Here is an 18,388-nt window from a genome sequence, read left to right as displayed (position 1 = left end):
ACTACGGCTGGGACAGATTGAACCCTCTGGTGCGGGACACTTTTGCCTCCCCCCCTATTTTCCCTGGGGCGGCCCATCCCCTCCTTGCAGCCCCCCTCACCCCCAGCCCAGTGGCCAGTGAGTGCCGTACCTGCATGAGCACTGCTTCAATGGTGGATCTCCCCACGCCGAACTGGTTCCTGACAGATCTGTAGCTGTCCAGCGTGGAGAGCTTCCAGAGGGCGATGGCCACACGCTTCTGGAGGGGGGATGGCGGGCCTCATGCAAGTGTCCCGTCGCCACAGAGCAGGGGCGAGCCACTCGCAGAGCTCCAGGAAGGTGTCCCTCTTCATCCTGAAGTTCTGGGTTCACTGTCTGTCTCCCCAACACTCCAGGACGATGCGGTCCCACCAGTCGCTGCTGGTGTCCAGACGCCAGATGCGGCGGGGCACACTGGCATCCGGGTGCTGCTGCGGCTCCTCCATGGACCCCAGGGAGGCCAGGCGGAGAGGTAGGGGGCTGACATGCACCAGGTGGTGCCAGGCAGCCTCCAGCCATTGCTGGCAGGCTTGCAGCAGCAAGTCCAAAAACTGCACCAGAAAGCCCAGGGCGAGCTCTGGCTCCATGTTGCCAACTGTAGTGGCATCCCCAAAGGGAAGCACCGACACAGACAGGCGTAGAGAAAAACGCTTTGCTGTCCCTCGGCGAGGTAGGCAAGCAAGCGGAAAAGCTGAGAACCGGCTGTCCAGGCGGTTCCCTTTAAGCACGAGCCTTAGACAGCAGCCACACAAAGCAACTACTCACCTGATGCCCTGCTGGAACCGGTTTCAGCTGCCCTTAAGTGCGCCCCAGCATCCAATCAGTGTGGACGTGCTAGTTCGAATTAGCAAAATGCTAATTCGAACTAGTTTTTGTCTAGATACGCTAATTCAAATTAGCTTAGTTCGAATTAACTAATTTGAACTAAGTTATTTCGAATTAGTGCTGCAGTGTAGACATATCTTGAGACCTTTCATATCCGTACACTTTGACTCTGGGTCAGTTAGCCTGCAGCATGCTTAGCCCTTTCTGGCCACACTTACATCAGGTTTGTTGCAATTATAACAGCGATAGCAACAATGGATTTTATGGTCATATTTTAATCAGATAGGGTATGTCTACACTACAGAGTTAGTTCGAACTAACTTAGTTTGAATTAGTTAATTCAAACTAAGCTAATTCGAACTAACACGTCTAGAACTAAAAACTAGTTCGAATTAGTTTTTTGCTAATTCAAACTAGCATGTCCACATTGAGTGGACCCTGAACAGGGCTTAAGGATGGCCGGAAGCAGTGCCGGCAGGGCATCAGAGGAGGACTTAGAGCGTGGAGATGCTGTCTCAGGCTAGCCGAGGGCTGCACTTAAAGGGACCCAACCCCCACCCCGGACAGACAGTTCTCAGGGGTGCCCCGCTTTCAAACCAGTCCTGGCTTGGAGTGCCCACACTGGGCACATCACAGCACTCGGCCATCAGCCCGACTGCACTTGCCGCAGGCTGCCATCTGGTGAGAGGGGGCAATCGGGGGGCTGCAGGAGAGCTTCCACCCCCAGAAGCCCGCAGAGCCAGCCCAGTCCTCCCCATCGGGGGCTGGTGCCCCATTCCTCCCTCACCTCCTTCCACTTACCCTTCCCTAGCACCCCTTCCTGATATACAAAATAAAGATAACGTTTCTTCCAAAATGGAATCTGTCTTTATTGAACAAAACTGGGGGAGACTGGGAAAAGGAGGTGGGAGAGGGGAAGAGAGAGGTTGGGAGAGGGGAGGGCAACTAACATGATCAGGGGTTGGGAACAGGTCCCAGATGAAGAGAGGCTAAAGAGACTGGGACTTTTCAGCTTAGAAAAGAGGAGACGGCGGGAGGACAGGATAGAGGTCTCTAAAAGCAGGAGTGGGGTGGAGAGGGTGCATACAGAAAAGTTCTTCATTAGTTCCCATAAAGAAGGACTAGAGGACACCAAAGGAAAGGAATGGGTAGCAGGCTTCAAACTAGTAAGAGAAAGTTGTTCTTCACAAAGCAAATAGTTAACCTGTGGAACTCCTTGCTGCAGGAGGTTGTGAAGGCTACAACTAGAACAGAGTTTAAAGGGAAGTGAGATCAAGTCGTAGACGTTGGGTCCATGGAGTGGTATTAGCCAGGGGGTAGGAGTGGTGTCCCTGCCCAAGGTTTGTGGAAGGCTGGAGAGGGATGGCACGAGACAAATGGCTTGGTCACTGTCTTCGGTCCATCCCCTCCAAGGTCCCTAGGGTTGGACGCTGTCGGCAGACAGGCTACTGGACTATATGGACCTTTGGTCTGACCTAGTACGGCCATTGTAAGCTCAGGGCTCAGGGCTCAGGGTCGGGGGTCTCAGTGGACCCCCTTGATTTTCATGCACACCTGCTCCTGGGTGGCCAGGCTGGCAGCTATCCTGCCCTAGACGGCCACTTTCCTGTGCCTAGTGCAGAGATCGTGGACGAGGTCCACGATGTCCGCACTAGCCCAGGAAGGTGCCCGCCTCTTGCGGTCCCGGGCAAGCTCCCGGGAGCCGCCAACCTGGTCCCGGGAAGAGGGGGTGGGCTGGGGGACAGCGGGTGGGTGGCTCTGTGCCGTGCCAGGTGCAGGGTCTGCTGGCTGGGTGCTGGCAGGCTTGCACCTGGCACGGGCACCGTAGCCAGCCCGTGCCCCTTTAAGGGGTCTGGGGCCGGGAGGGGGGGCAATAGAGTTTCCCTGGTGTTGGCCAGAGTGGCCACCAGGGAAAGCTGGGGAGGGCTAGCCTCCCACTAGTTCGAATTAAGGGGCTACACACCCCTTAATTCGAACTAGTAAGTTCGAACTAGGCTTAATCCTCGTAAAATGAGGTTTTCCTAGTTCGAACTAAGCGCTCCGCTAGTTCGATTTAAATTCGAACTAGCGGAGGACTAGTGTAGCGCCTATGAATGTTAGTTCGAACTAACATCCGTTAGTTCGAACTAACATTGTAGTGTAGACATACCCATAGTCACACTGTAGTTCAATGCTAACCATATTTTAATGCAGTCAAGCCTATATATAAACAGGTAAAGGCCAATATTTTTCAGCAAGTTAACCTTATAGTTTCCAGAATAGGTTATCACCGTTCTACCTTTATATCAGGTATCTTAAAGGATGTCATAAGGAGGTGGGAGAAAACTTGTTCATCTTGGCCTCCGAGGATAGGACAAGAAGCAATGGGCTTAAACTGCAGCAAGGGAGGTTTAGGTTGGACGTTAGGAAAAAAATTCCTAACTGTCAGGGTAGTCAAACACTGGACTAAATTGCCCAGGGAGGTTGTGGCATCCCCATCTCTGGAGATATTTAAGAGTAGATTAGATAAATGACTATCAGGGTTAGTCTAGACAGTATTTGGTCCTGCTGTGAGGGCAGGGGACTGGACTCGATGATCTCTCGAGGTCCCTTCCAGTCCTAATATTCTATGCTTCTACCAACTTTCAGTGTCATTAAGAGGCTCATTGCTCAGCTGCAAACACTCCACATACTTTTCTTTAAAAACAGAAAGTCCCCATGGTTGCAGAGCAATCATTTGTTCCTTAGCTCTCCGAGATGCTTCATTAGTGGTTTGAGGCTCCAGTTTTAGCTCCGTCTCATGGCTTCATACCATGACTGATGCTAACATGCTCTAGCAGCTATCTTTAGGAATATGTTTTCCCATGTACCTCAGAACTATTTGATCACAATACATTAAGAAGATAAGCCCAGCCATCCTGGGTCAGACTAGTTGTCCATCTAACCCAGTTTCCTGTCTTCTGTCTTGGCCAGTGCCAAATTCATCAGATGGAATGAACAGAATGGGATAATTGAGGCTCCATGACCCGTTGTCCAATCAAACTGGAAGGGTTAGGGTTTGAAATTGGCGTTTCAAATTAGCTAATTCGAAATAATGCATCTAGACCCAAAAACTAATTTGAAATAGTGGTTTGCTATTTCGAAATAGCACGTCCACACTGATTGGCTGCTGGATCGCATTTAAGGACAGCTGACACCTGTTCCAGCAGGGCATCAGGTCAGTAGGTGCTATGTGTGGCTGCTGTCTGAGGCTATCTGAGGCTTGTGCTTAAAGGGACTTCCCTGGACAGCCAGTTCTCAGCTTTCCCGCTTGCTTGCCTACATCACTGAGGGACAGCAAAGCGTTTTTAACTCCATCTGCTTCGGTTGCTCTTGTTTGGGACACCGCAGCACTCGGCACCATGGAGCCAGAGACGCCCCTGGGCACTCTGGTGCTCATGTTAAACATCCTGCTGCAAGCCTGGCAGCAATTTCTGGAGGCTGCCTGGCATCTTCTGCTGCAGGCCAGCCCCCTGACCTGCCCCCCTGCCCTCCCTGGGGGCCCTGGAGGAGCGGCGCCCAGACACCTGCGTGCCCCACCACATCTGGCATCTGGACATCAGCAGTGACTGGGGAGACCACATTGTCCTGGCATGTTGGGGAGACCAACAGTGGATCCAGAACTTCAGGATGAAGAAGGACACCTTCCTGGAGCTCTGCGAGTGCCTTGCCCCTGCTCTGCAGTGATGGGACACATGCATGCCATTCCCCTCCACAAGCGTGTGGCCATCGCCCTCTGGAAGCTCTCCACACCGGATAGCTACCGATCCGTCGGGAACCAGTTCGGCGTGGGGAGAGCCACCGTCAGAGTGGTGTTCATGCAGGTACGGCACTCACCGGCAACTGGGCCAGGACAGGGGGCTGCAAGGAGGGCGTAGGCTGCCCCAGGGAAAATGGGGAGGAGGTGGTGTAAGTGCCCTCCCTGGTAGGGGTCAGTCCGTCCCGGCCGCGCTACAGACCACCCGCAGTGGCCAGGATTGCAGCGGGGGTTGCTCCTGGGAGTGGGGCACAGGGCAGTGGCGGGGAAAGAACACTCCCAGCCACCTGGGCGGCCCAGTGACCCTCAGTTTTGTGTGTCTCTCTGCAGGTGGTCAAGGCCATCAACAGGGTGCTGCTCTGCAGCGTCGTCCGCCTCACCGACCTGGATGCAGTCATCCAGGGGTTCGGCACTCTCGGCTTCCCCAACTGCGGGGGGGACAATCGACAGGACACACATCCCCATCTGTGCCCCAGACCTCCAGGCCTCCCTCTTCATCAACGGGAAGGGGTACTTCTCTGTGATCCTGCAGGCCGTGTCTGACCACCGGGGCCAGTTCACGGACATCAATGTGGGCTGGTCAGGCAAGGCACATGACGCGCGGGTGTACCGCAACTCCTCCAAGTGCCAGAGACTGCACGTCGAGACTTTCTTCCCCGACTGCCACATCAGAGTCAGGGACGTGGACATGCCAGTGTGCCTGATGGGGGGATGCGGCCTACCCCCTACAGCCCTGGCTGATGAAGCCCTACACAGGACACCTCAGCCTCTCTCGGCAGGCCTTCAATGCCAGGCTCAGCAGGGCTCGCATTGTGGTCGAGGGGGGGCTTTGGCCGACTGAAAGCACGGTTTAGATGCCTCCTCACCCGCCGCAACCTCTCCCAGCACAATATGCCGCACGTGGTGGCAGCGTGCTGTGTGCTCCACAATTTGTGTGAGAGGAAGGGGGAGGCTTTCCTGCCAGCCTGGATGGCAGAGGCTGACCGCATGCCTGGCCAGTACACACAGCCCCGCATGGTTGCCAGCCGGGAGGCCCTTTGGGGGGCTGTTGCATCCAGGAAGCCCTACGGGAGAGCTTCCAGGCGGACAAGGACTGAAGTCCCACTGGCATGCCTCACTGGGGCCTTGTGCTTTACATTCCACCCCCCACCTCCTCCCTCTTTCCCCTTCCTAACACCCCTTCCTGATCTACAATAAAAACACCTGTGTTGCCACAAAAAAAGGTCTTTATTTCACATAACTGGGGTGGGAGTAGGGAGGGGGAATGAGGGCGGGAGAGGGTAGGGGGGAAACCTGGGAGGAGGGAGCTGGAAGGGGGAGGCAAGGGGAGGAAGGGGGAGCGGAAGCTCAGGGTTGGGGGTCTTGCTGGCTCTCCTGTCTTGCTGCACTGCGGGTGTAGGGGCGTCGGGGGGGGGAGTGGGTGTGGAGGGTGGGGCAAGAGGGATGGGGGTGTGAAAGAAGCAGGAGGGGGAGCAGGGGTGGGAGGAGGAGCACTAGCTGGGGTGGCCGCAGGGGCTGGAGCAGCAGGAGGCAGCAATTGGTCCGCTAGGGCCTGCAGGTCCTCGTGGAGGGCACGGCCCTGTTCCCGGAGCTCCCTTAGGCTCTCCCGCCACAGCTGCAGGTTCTCTTGCACCCACGGTTCCTGGCTGTGGACCTGCTGTCCCTGCAACTGCAGCCTCTGGAACTCCTCCAGGTTGTGGGTGTGCCTGCTGGCCCGGGTTCAGGTGGAGGGTCCAGGCGGGGTGGTGCATCCAGCACTCGTAGGTGCTGCGGCTGTGGTGAAACAAGAGAAGTGGTCAGTTCTCCTTGGGGACACAGTGGGTGAAACCCAGCCCCCCTCTGCAGGCTCACGTCCTGCTATCCCTGGTAGTGTGAGCCCAAGACTGCACCCCAGCCCCTGGGCTGCCTATAGTGTGGTGTGTGTGGGAGGGAGGGGAGATGTGCCCTGCTGCTGTGTAGAGGGGGCATCTAGAGGGAGGGCAGTGTGCAGTGTCTCTCCCCGGGGTAAGGTCCCTGGGCTCCCCCTCCTCTCCCGCCCCGCATAAGGGGACCGTGATGTCACTCACATGTGGAGGCCTCCTCAGCCTCGGATGAGACTGCTGACAGGCTCTCTGGTTCGGCTCGGGGTTCCTGGGTGCAGGGCAGGCTCCTTGCTGCCGTCGTCCTCCTTCTCCTCTTCCCCTGTGTCAGAGGCAGGGCCCTCTGCCCCCGGGATCAATGATGCCCAGGGGGACATGGACCATCTGACCCCTCAGGATGCAGTCCAGGGCCTCATAGTGGGGGCAGGCCTCTGGGTCAGCCCCTGATTGGGAGGCCCTAGCATAGGCCTGCCACAGTTCTTTAATTTTTGTCCACATCTGCTCCTGGCTGCACATGTGGCCTCTGGTGGCCAGGCTGGCAGCCATGCGGCTGTAGACGGCCGCATTCCTGCGCCTAGTGTGGAGATCGTGGGCATTGGAGGCCTTCCCCCAAATCTCAATGAGGCCCACGATCTCCGCACTTGACCAGGATGGCGCCCGCCTTTTGCAGCCCCTGGGAGCCACCAGCCTGGTCCTGGAGGCTGGGTGGCAGCAGGTGACTGGCTCATGGTGTGCCAGGTGCACGGTCTGCTGACTGTGTGCTGGCAGGCTTGCACCTGGCACAGGCACTGTGGCCAGAGTCTGCCCCTTTAAGGGCTCCAGGGATAGGTGGGGCGCAGACAAGTTTTCCTGGTTTGGCCCAGAGTGGCCACCGGGGGAACTGGGAAGGACTGGAGGCCCCCTAATTCGAAATACGTGTCTACACAGCACGTATTTCGAATTAGGTGTTATTCCTTGTAGAATGAGGTTTACCTAATTCAAAATAAGGGCTCTACTATTTCGAATTTATTTCGAAATAGCGGTTTCTGTGTGTAGATAGCTATTAAAGTTAATTTGAAATAACTGCTGTTATTTCAAATTAACTCTGTAGTGTAGACGTACCCCGAGGGAGTGAGAGGAGAGCCTGCCAGTGCAGGAGCTAAACAAAGCCCTTTTGCCCAACTAGCCTCGCCCTGTTTTACCTTCAGCCAATGCCAGGCCTGGAGGGAGGCTAAAAAAGAGGAATCTGGCTCAGCTAGGGGCTGACCAGTGAAGAGACAGAAGCTAGTTCTGCTCTCTGCATGACCTGAGGCAGAGCTGTATACTGGGTCAACCACAGGCACACGTAAGCCTCTACTCCCCTCCCTCCTCCCCGGCACAAAAGGGGAAAACCCTACGAGGACCCCTCACTGAGGAGGGGGAAATTAAACTCTTGTGGCCATACCCCCAAACTTAAGAACTAAACTCAGAAAAGAGACCCTGAGTTCCTAGGCCTGGGGCCCCAGCGGCAGGCGCCTACACCCCTTTGCCACCAGCTAACGCCAGCACCTAACCACTAGGCCACCCTACTGCCCAGGAGACTTGACCACACACCGCCTCAGGCAGAAGGTTAGAGACACCCAGAGCATAAGGGTGCATCCCTGACCATCTTGACTACTAGCCATTGCTGGACCAATCCTTCCTGGAGTCGTCTTTGTTGCACTTTTGGCCTTAACAACAGCTTAAGCCTCTGTCACCATGGGCATCCAGTAGCCTAGGCCTAGGCTTTGCCTTCCCAAACCACCAGGCATGGCTCCAACCCCAGAACACCTTGTGTAGTGTTGCTGCCCCCGGTGCCTGCCCGCCCAGTGTTCCGGGACTAGGGTTGCGCCGCATGCCCTTCTCCCTCCCCCAGTGCTCTGGGGCTGGAGAGCTTGAGGAGAGCACGTGTGTGCCCCTGTCCCCTCCCTGTGGTTGGTGGGACCTACAATTGGTGCAGTCCCACCTCCGGATTTGGGAGGGGGGACTCAGTCTCCCCCAGCCCTACCTTCACCAACCACCCATGTCTATCACAGGCTACGTCTAGACTGGCATGATTTTCTGCAAATGCTTTTAACTGAAAAGTTTTTCCGTTAACAGCATTTGCGGAAAAGAGCGTCTAGATTGGCACGGACACTTTTCTGCAAAAGCACTTTTTGCGGAAAAGCTTCCATGCCAATCTAGACGTGGTTTTGCTCAAGAAACCTCCGATCGCCATTTTTGCCATCGGGGCTTTTTTGTGCAAAACAGCTTTCAGCTGTCTACACTGGCCCTTTTGCGCAAAAGCATTTCTGGAAAAGGGCTTTTGCCCAAACGGGAGCAGCATAGTATTTGTGCAAGAAGCACCGATTTCGGACAGTAGATCGTCAGTGCTTTTGCACAAAATCAAGCGGCCAGTGTAGACAGCTGGCAAGTTTTTGCGCAAAAGCGGCTGCTTTTGTGGAAAAACTTGCCAGTCTAGACGCAGCCACAGTGTTTAAGAAGGTTTTCCATATAGCCTGTAGGTATTTCATTATTGTGACTTTCTGTTCATTTCTGCTTATGTTTTGTGTTGTGCTCCTTTTAGAAGTTAAATACTTCTGTGGTGGAGTTCTTTGGCATTCCCCCCTACAAGGGTGTCTATATTTAACCATGTAATGGATGTTACTACTGAGTGTTTAGTTCTTGTCACTTCTTGGACCAGATCCTGTACTTCACTTAGGACTAAATCAAGAATTGCTGGTTCCAGTGCAATGTATTGCTATGAAATATATTAGAAAACAAGCCTTCTGATCTTATTAAAGGGGCACTGTGAAGTTATGAATTGTATGTTAACAATTTTCTTATTTGTGTTAAGTGAATAGAACAACTTAACTTTTCACTGGTTATTTGCTTTTTGAATGTCACTTAGTTTCTTAATAGATTCATTTGCAATAACAAAAATCTATAGGATTTGGGACTTGAAATTTAGCCCTAACTAGAGATGACTATTTGGGTCACTTGAATATCTTGGTCCACTCCTCTGTAAAACCAGGAAGCTGACTTCCAACGGTGAAAGAATGCCTCCAAGCAGACCACACATGTAGGGAGGGCGTTTCCTCCAATCCTTTTTATCTGCAGTTTCTAGTCCACGGCCAGCTCTAGGTTGGAAACAGAATATCCTTTACACTTTTGTGGGTGGGTTTGGAGCTGTTTCCAAATGTGACAAACTGAAATGTTGTTAGATTGTATCTAAAAGAAACATTGCATAAAAACTCTACAAGGTTTTTACAATACTTGGTATAAAAAAGTGTGCCGTGAATCTATCGTGTAACACAGCTAGTACACAGCTAGCCTGGTGTGCAAAATAAAATAGAAAAACAAGGTTCTAGTCTAGTTTTCTATCACTTTTAGTATGAACTCTAAAAGTAAAGCTTTAGGTCTTCTCTAGACTACTGTGAGCCCTTGACCTAAATTACACAAATTCAGCTATGTGAATAATGTAGTTAAGTCTGTTTACTATGGTATCCTCACAGTGGTAAGTCAACAGCTGATGCTCTCCCATTGACTCAGAGTACTCCTCATTTTGGTGGAGTACCAGAGTCATTGGGAGAGTGTTTTCCAGTTGATTTAGCTTGTCTACACTAGATGTGACAAATCGATCCCCATTGGATCGATCGCTGCCCATGGATCCAGCCCATAGCGAACACATGCCCTTAGACTTCAGTACTCAACTTCGCCAGGGCATTTATCTGGGTCAGTATGTTACATTTTAGCAGATAACTGCATTTTAGGAAAGATTCCTCTTGGAAAGAAGTCCCCCCCCCTTTTTTACAACTCTAAGGCTATGTCTACACTGCGCCCATTTGGTGCACAAAATATGCAAATGAAGCAAAGTGTGGAATATTTCTGTGCCTCATTTGCATAATTAATGAGGCTCCATTTTTGCACAAGAGGCTTTTGAGCAAAAAGGAGCTGTCTACATGGTTCCTTTTTGCGCAAGTCCCACCCCGTTTGCGCAAGAGCCATTCTTCCGCATTTTTTCAGTCAATGGCGGTGTGTTCTGTGCAAGGCCTAAGTTTTGCTTTAAAGCAGCCACTGTGTAGCACAGGGGGCAGCAACCTATGGCTCATGAGCCAAATATGGCCCCTCTGAAGTCCCAGCTCAGAGCCCCCCCCTTGCTCTCCCCGCAGCAGGGAGCCTGCGTTGGCACTACAGCCTTATGACCCTCTGCAAGACTTGAATGCCAGCACAGCTTCCTGCAAGGAGGGGCAAGAGAAGAAAGCCCTCTCCCCACTGGATCCAGCATGCAGGAAACAAGCGGAGCTAAATGTGGCTCGGCACAACAACATTTTTCTTCCACCCCACGTGGGGGACATCAGGAACCTGTGTATGACATTTCCTTTCCTCGGGACACACTTCCTGCAAGCCTCCCCTACCAACCCTTCATAGAGGCTTCCAGGGAATGGGAACTGTGGCAGGAGTATTACATGGTGCCTGCCACACAGCATGGAAACAGGCAAATGGACATTCTTATCCGGCTCTTTGTTGACCACTAGTTCTGAATTTTGATGTAGCTTGGCTCTTTGGTTTGAAAAGTTTGCTGACCCCGGTATAGGAGGTACACAGAATTCTCAGGGAGCATCTGGACTCATGCAGTTCAGAGGCAGGCAGGCATGGTAAGGTGCATGCCAGGGTATAGTCCTGCAGGTGGAAAGGGGCAGACAGCATGCAGTTATGCTGACAGGGTTGAGTGGCTTCCTTCTGTGTCTGGTAGCCATGGCTTCCTGGGAGAGTGCTACTTTCCCGTCTCATAGGAGCTTGTGGGAGAGGGAGGGGAAACAGGGTTTGATCATGCTGGTAGGTCAGGGCAGCTTCCCTCTGTCTGGCACATGCAGCTTCCTGGGAGAGTGCTACTTTCCCATCCCGCAGGAGCCTGGAAGGGGGGTGAATGGGGTCCAGTCATGCTAGTGGGGCAGTCTGAAAGCGGGAGGGCAGGAGTGATGGTGCGAAGGGGTGCCAGAGGCTAAAGCCATACTAGCAGCGGAGGCAACAGCTAATAGCTTCCCCTCCTCCTTCATCCAGGTTACCATGAGAGATATCAGTTTTCTCCGAAGAACACAGAATGATAGGGAGTGGATGCTGGCTGAATGTAGCCATAAACCTGGGCCTTATGCTGCAATACTTTGTGATTCAGTGATGCCAGACCACGTACTGCTGGCTTGGCATGGAAAAATGTCATCCTGTGGCCTTCCCAGAAATCTTGTGAGAAGGATCAAAGCGTTCCTTTCTTGGAGCTTCATGGAGATATGCAGGGAGGCTTCCTGCTCCATCTCGATATGTGAACAAGCTGTTCTGGGCCCCCTCCATGCTGAATAGGCACAGTGCGCGCTACACATCACACCCAATTGCCTTAGCCCACTTGTAGTAAGAAAATAATTGTGAACTCACCGGCCTTCCCCTCCCCAGGATCAGTGCTTGATTGGGAGCTGTTGGGGGGAAAGGGGACTGGAGCCAATGTTCTAAAAACTTCTTAGCTCTTTTTGCCATGGCCTTTGCGATCTTAGCATAGATATCAGCGTTCCCTTTGCTGGTTTGGAGCTTAGAAAGAATGGATTCTTCTTTTGCCTTGATGAGGTCCAAGATCTCCTGCAAACTCCATGCGGGTACCCTTTTGCATCCCTGGGAACTGGAGCTCATGGGACTCGAAGTCATGGCCATGTGTACTGCTCTGGTATGCTGCCTGCTCTGATGAGGTGTGCTCTCAATGCTGGCCACATGGCAAATGAAATTCAAACTTTCCCAGGGCCTTTCCTGTTCACCTGGCGTAAGTTCTAGTCACTGTGGGATACCTCCTGGACCCCAATAACCTCTGCTTTCTCTGTGCTGGGTCTACACTACCATAAATTTTACCAGGCAAGGTCAGGAATTGCATTACTCCTTGTAAGATTAGTAGTACCCAACCTCTATTTCAGTGGCCCTTAAGGTCAATGAGACAGGCTTGGTAGCGTGGAGACATTATTTAGAAAATTAGACTGAATTTAGTTCAAGGTCAGACTCCTAGCATAGACCAGGCCTAAGAGACCTCGTATGGGCACTTGATTCTCAGGCTTTCTGCTTCATCAGGACTTTCAAGGCTCTGACTTTACATTGCTGAAGTCAGTGGGTGATTTCACAGAATTTGAAGTCAGCAGGGATCATTATAAACATCATTTTTGACCTACTGGTAACACAAGTCAGAGAATTTCCACTGCATCTTGCAGGGGAAGGAATTATTTTTCAAACAACTTCTTTGAGCCCCTGATATCCAAGTCCCATTTAAGGACTATGAAGGAAATATGCCTTTTGATATTAAAAGCCAGTGTGTGTTTTGTGGTGATTAACCTTTATTTCTTTTGAGGGTCATGTTTGGTAGTCATAGGCTTGTCTTTACTTCTGGGCACAGACACATCTTAACAAGGTTCTAATTTTTTATTATCTAAAGCCCTGATTGCAAGAAAAAAGAGAAACCTCACATAGATTAGAAATCTGGAAGGATTTTCCCTTTTCTTTGTCTCACATTTTGATCCTTTCATCTCTGCTTTAAAAATCACTGTATTTTATGCAACTATAAAGTGTAGTGTCCAACTGTTAGTGTTTAATCATAAAGCAAAGTTTGATGTCCTTGAGCAGAGATATTCTAGTTCATTGTGTACTTCAAATCTATTCTTTACAATACATTGTATTGTTAATCTGACAGATTCACTAACAAACAAATGTGTTTGTTAAATAAACAATGTGTTTACATTAAGGTATTTAATCAGTGAAACAATCATTATCAATGTAACAAGCTGAAATACAGCAACTTGATACAAGACTGAGGTAACAAAATACTTTGCCAAAAACCTAGACTCCCACACACAAGGGTTAAAAGTTCAGTGGTTATTATGGATGAGACAATTCACAAAAGTTATAGAAAGTCGGTACACAAATGGCATGCAGTGGGCTGCTGAAAAATACGGCCAAGAAATAGTGCAACAATGTTCACAAGAAACAAACAAATACAGAAATTGGTTTACATTGTAATGCAACAAATGGACTGTAAATTGAAAACTTCTGTTTATGTCACAATTGAGCACTAATTGGACAAACATGCATTTTGGCACTAAATTACTTTAAAATACACACTAATTAATACTAAATATGCCTGAATATAATATCTTCACAAGTCTGGAAATGGTCGTTGTGAAAAATAGGCTAAAAAGGTCAGTTTTTCAGTTTTACAAAGCAGTGAGAGTCTTGGTGTCTGAGTGATGCCACTTACAGGGTTTAGGACATCTTTTATAGAAGTGATATTTTAATCAGTGCCAATATACAATGTCTATTACTTCAACAGCAGCAGTGTCAGATACTGAGTCCCAAAAAAGTCACTAATTATTAGAATTCATACTTTTTGTATTTAACATGAATAAATGTATTTTAAAAATGGAATACTGTAAGCTAATAACATTCCTCTACTGTTCTTTCAGGGTACATCTACACTTGCCCCCTACTTCGAAGTAGGGAAGCAAATGAAGGTGACCGAAGTTGCAAATCAAGCGCAGGATTTAAATATCCCATGCTTGATTAGCATAGTTACGTCTGGTTGCCATGTTGGAAATTGACTAGCCCGAATTAACTCGCTGCGTGTAGATGCGGTACTCCGAGGGAAAACCCCGTACTTCGAATTAACTGTACTTTAAAGTAGGGGGCAAGTGTAGACGTACCCTCATTCTCATTCATTTTATTTTCTCAAATGCTACCAAGCAATACCACAATTATTGTGATATACTGCAAGAATTGTAAGACACATCGCACAAGGCAAAACTACAAATTTGCTTTGATGTATATAATGCTATGTACTCTGCAACTGAGGATTAGCTCAGGCCTTCATTTTACCAATTCTTTACAAACTTTCCAAATGCAAATCACTGAATGTCTCAAGTAGCATTGTTTTGAGGGTTTTGTTCTTTCCACAGACTCATACACTTTCCATCCATGGCAATATGAGAGACTCCTGGATATCAGAGGCACTATCATGTGGGTGTACTCTCATTCATGTCATAAATAGTTCAGAGTCTAGTGTGGTTTCATGTTTGAACTCCTATCTCTGTAAGGGTTTGCTACAGTGGGGAAGACACCTGGAAAATTTTGGAACTTCTCTGCCAGCTTCCAAAGGGGTTTTCTCAAAGATTCTATTCTAAGGATGAAAAGCCTCCCTTCTTTTTTACATGGAATAATACCTAAAATATTCCATAAGGCTTTGAATCCTAGAAGCTAAGATCTACGTGGGTTCCAGCTTTTCCCCTTTCAAGCCTGTCAGTTAAGTGTGAGTGCCAAAGTGAAACTTAGTGCACTCTCAGTTGTCACAACATCCATTACTTAACCCTAAGTAGAAAAAAATGAAGTATGAGTTTGCTGTTTCTCCCCTCCTTTTGGTCTAAAAATGGCTTTTGACACTTCCTCGGCCTCCTAACAGTGATGTCCAGTTGTCGATTGTTACAATTTCAGAGTATTTTGCTACAAGGATTTTAGTAGGATTTATGGAATAGGATCTCTGAAAGGGGGAATCTCTCACAGTCCAATAGTGCAGAGTAAGACAGATGTCACTGTTATAGTCTCACCTGGGCATGATTGGTGTATAAAGCACTTTCTACGTAAGTACGTCTAAGACTCTTGCAGAACCTTTACAATTAGCTGTGTTAAAAATTCTGCTCTGGAGATTGTGCATTTTTAAACTTCAGTGCTTAAAGCCACAATTGACCTCCACCTATACTGTCCTCATTCTCCTAAACACTCAACTGGTTGGCAGTCTGGAAAATACAAGTACATTAAGTGTTATTTGTTGACAATGCACTTATTAGTCCCTCCTCATTTTTACATTGTCACAAGACCCTTTATAAACGTTTGCCTGTCAATATCCAAATGCACATTTATTTCAGAGAAAAATTTGGTTTCTTGATATATAACCTTCCAAATTTATTGTACCATGTGGGCCACTCTACAGTCTTACCAATAGTGCTGGAAGTGTCAAAACCTTTTATGATGAATTTGGCAAAGTGGAAATTCAGGATGTTTGAAGAGGATGTTATATATGTGAAGGCAGGCCTGTCTTTAAATATAACTGAAAAAAGCAACAGCATTGTTTGTGGCATTACATTCTATTTCTGGGGTATACAGAAGGACATTTTAGATTCAAGCAGTATTCCATAGCTCCTGATTAAGAGCTGCTCTGTTTTGTAAGAATTCCGCATAGGGGGATAGCAAGTTAGATCTTTAGACTTTCAACCCTCTTGATGCTACAGTTAGATTAGCTATGTCCAGTACTTTTTTTGTGACGGTACGGCCCGGTATGCAGTACTGGCATCTCCAGACACAGTACTGGCACCTCCAGGCAGAGCTCAACAACTTTTCCCCTGGAGTACCAGCACTTTTTTTTTTTAAACAAAAAAAGCACTTGATATGTCTACAAAATGCTGTACTGAGACACACACTAGACATACATGAACCTATGTTTGAATGGTAGCCCAGAGAATACCTGCACCCTCAAAGAGTATAACTGTATAACTCACCTCGCACCACAAACATCCAAGCAGCTTCCTTTCTGGGAGAATAATTCAGATGATTTTCAAATAGTGCAACTGTGACATGCTGATGATAGAATTTTAAGAACATCGTGTCTTTAAAAAGCAAACAATCTTTTTTTTTTGCCACTCCTCTATCCCATTGAAGATCTCTTGAAGTTGCACCACTAATTAAGTCTGATGTCAAATACATGTGAATTCGGATACTTGCCTTCTCTCTCCATACAGAAGTCAGCAGAAACTATTTTTCTTGTTACATACCAAGTTTCATCTTAGGACTGTGACACAGATAGGTAAGTCAACAGACATTCAGAAATTCAGCATTAAAGGTAAGGTGTTCTGTAAAAGATATGTTTCTGATGCAAAATCAAAATTACGTGAAATCAACAGCATAACCTGGTGTCTGTGCACTTGGTTTAATGGAGGACTCTGTTAACCAAAAAATATTTCTGGCCTTTTATGATCTGCAAGCCTGTGGTTGAATCACAGGATTCTCCCACTTAGCTCACCATTTTACCCCAATCTCAGGGAGCTGCAATGAGGAATTTAGGGGCACTGGTTATGGCATTGGAAAGCCTAGCTGAAAAAGAGGTGGAAACTTCATGAAATGATTAATCTTTGATGGATGAAGCCTGAACACTGACCAGCAACAGGATGAGACTAAAATATGAAGAAGAATGACATCAGGTGAAGAACAGCAGAAAGCTCTGACCACCAGCAGGTAGTGCTAAGGCACACCTGGGAAAAGAGAACCAGGGGGTTTCTCCAGGAAGAGAAGGCTTTCTTACATTTGGTTCATTTCCTCTTTCCTGGATACTGGCTTGATGGCTCCTGATAGCTGGTTTACTGCCAATCAGTCCTGCCTAGGTCTCATTTCTATCATGATTTCAGAGGATCAGAGGCCTCCATGACAGCAGCACTAGTGTAATGATTCTATCTGTGAGATGATGTGCGTGTAGATGCTGACTAGGACTGGTCATCCACATGACAGCAGAACAGAGAATGGAAAGTTTTTAGCCATTCTGAAGTCAGACCTAGGTAACTGGAAAAACTCTAGTAACTACATCCATAGAGCTAGGAATTTCAGATGAATAGCACCCATAGTGAAGGAGGAAAAAATAAGACCAATTTATCCTTAGGAGTAAGAAAACACAATAAAAAATTTAACACAAAGTGAATGTAAATAGCGAGGAACCCTTCACTCATCTGGGTGTTCTTTTCTATTATATTTAAAGCAGCACTTTCAAATGAAAGAAATACTACGTTGAACTAGTTATCTTGTGCCAAAATATACATTTCCCATACAGCTCAAATGCGAATTGCAGAATTGTCCAGAGATTTTTATACAAAATTTGAGGCAGCCACATTGCCAAGCAACTCAGTGCACTTAGGTTATAAAAATGTTGTTCCACAACTTTCTATTCTAATTGACACTTTGCAGCAAGTTAACACTGTCAATCGTTTTGTGCATTAGAAAGAATTGAAAACCCAACATGGGCTAAATGTTCTTCAGTCACATAAAGCAGCTTAACAATAAAAAGAACCGTTTAAAAAAGAATAGGCAGAAGATGTGATGCACAGTTTGTGGTCAAACATTAGTCCAGGGCAGTTTGTGACCACAAAGTTAGTCAAGGGTTTCAGGATCCTGCATCAGTCAGGACTCATCTTCAGTCTGTCTAAACTGTCTACTTGTCTTCAGTGCATGAGACTATATCTGGTCCTAAGGACAACATTCACTTTCTGCTTTTAAAAGCTGTGTCAAAATCACTTTCAAGTTACATAGAAAAGTGCTGAAGTAATCTTGTGAGGGGCAGCTGGCTCTTGTCAAGGAGCGCCTTCTCCTCTTCTCCTAAGGGAATGATATTCCCATCCTGCAGTTTGGCACTTGAAGTCACACCACATACTGATGCAAGTTATTCGAATGACATAAGGTTAGCAGGTACCTGGAAGAGAATGTAAATTAGTCAGCAATGTAAAGTTCCTGACCCAGCTTGTGGCAAGTGGAAACTAAAGTGTCAACTCATTGTATTATAATTGCCATTTATTGCCAAGTGCTCACAGTGTGCTATCAGTATCTTAAAAAGGCTCTGGGCGAGGCTGACTGCAGGCTTATGGCAGGATAATGCACCATAACTTGGGAGAGAAAAACGTGACACAGAAAGGGGCATTAAGACTTATAAATGGAGCTGCACAAATTCGCCATTACCAAATTTTTAGTGTGTATCTTGGAACATGAAATCTGGCCTTTATACACCAGTTCCAAGACTTTGGTCAACATGCAAAATGAGTTGCTATAAATATGCCCTGAAGAGCTTGACTGTGTATCCTCAAGATGCCCATACAGGCTGGGGTTC

At 48.3% G+C, this 18,388-nt stretch overlaps 1 protein-coding gene across 9 annotated transcripts in view; it reads right to left on the bottom strand.

The window, feature by feature from the left end:
* Positions 1-13,192: 13,192 nt before the first annotated feature.
* RALGPS1 (Ral GEF with PH domain and SH3 binding motif 1) overlaps positions 13,193-18,388 on the bottom strand; it is a 412,834-nt gene continuing 407,638 nt past the window's right edge. For all 9 annotated transcript variants that reach the window (XM_075905764.2, XM_075905763.2, XM_075905761.2 and 6 more), the window contains one exon: positions 13,193-17,977. In XM_075905764.2, the coding sequence (XP_075761879.1) occupies positions 17,948-17,977 (30 nt within the window). In that variant the 3' untranslated portion in view covers positions 13,193-17,947. The remainder of the gene's footprint in view (positions 17,978-18,388) is intronic.

The sequence above is a fragment of the Pelodiscus sinensis genome, chromosome 23, assembly GCF_052426305.1.
Source record: "Pelodiscus sinensis isolate ZL-2025 chromosome 23, ASM5242630v1, whole genome shotgun sequence".
Classification (NCBI taxonomy): domain Eukaryota; kingdom Metazoa; phylum Chordata; order Testudines; family Trionychidae; genus Pelodiscus; species Pelodiscus sinensis.
The sequence above is the reverse complement of the archived record's forward strand: the minus strand, read 5'-3'. Positions and strand labels throughout refer to the sequence as shown.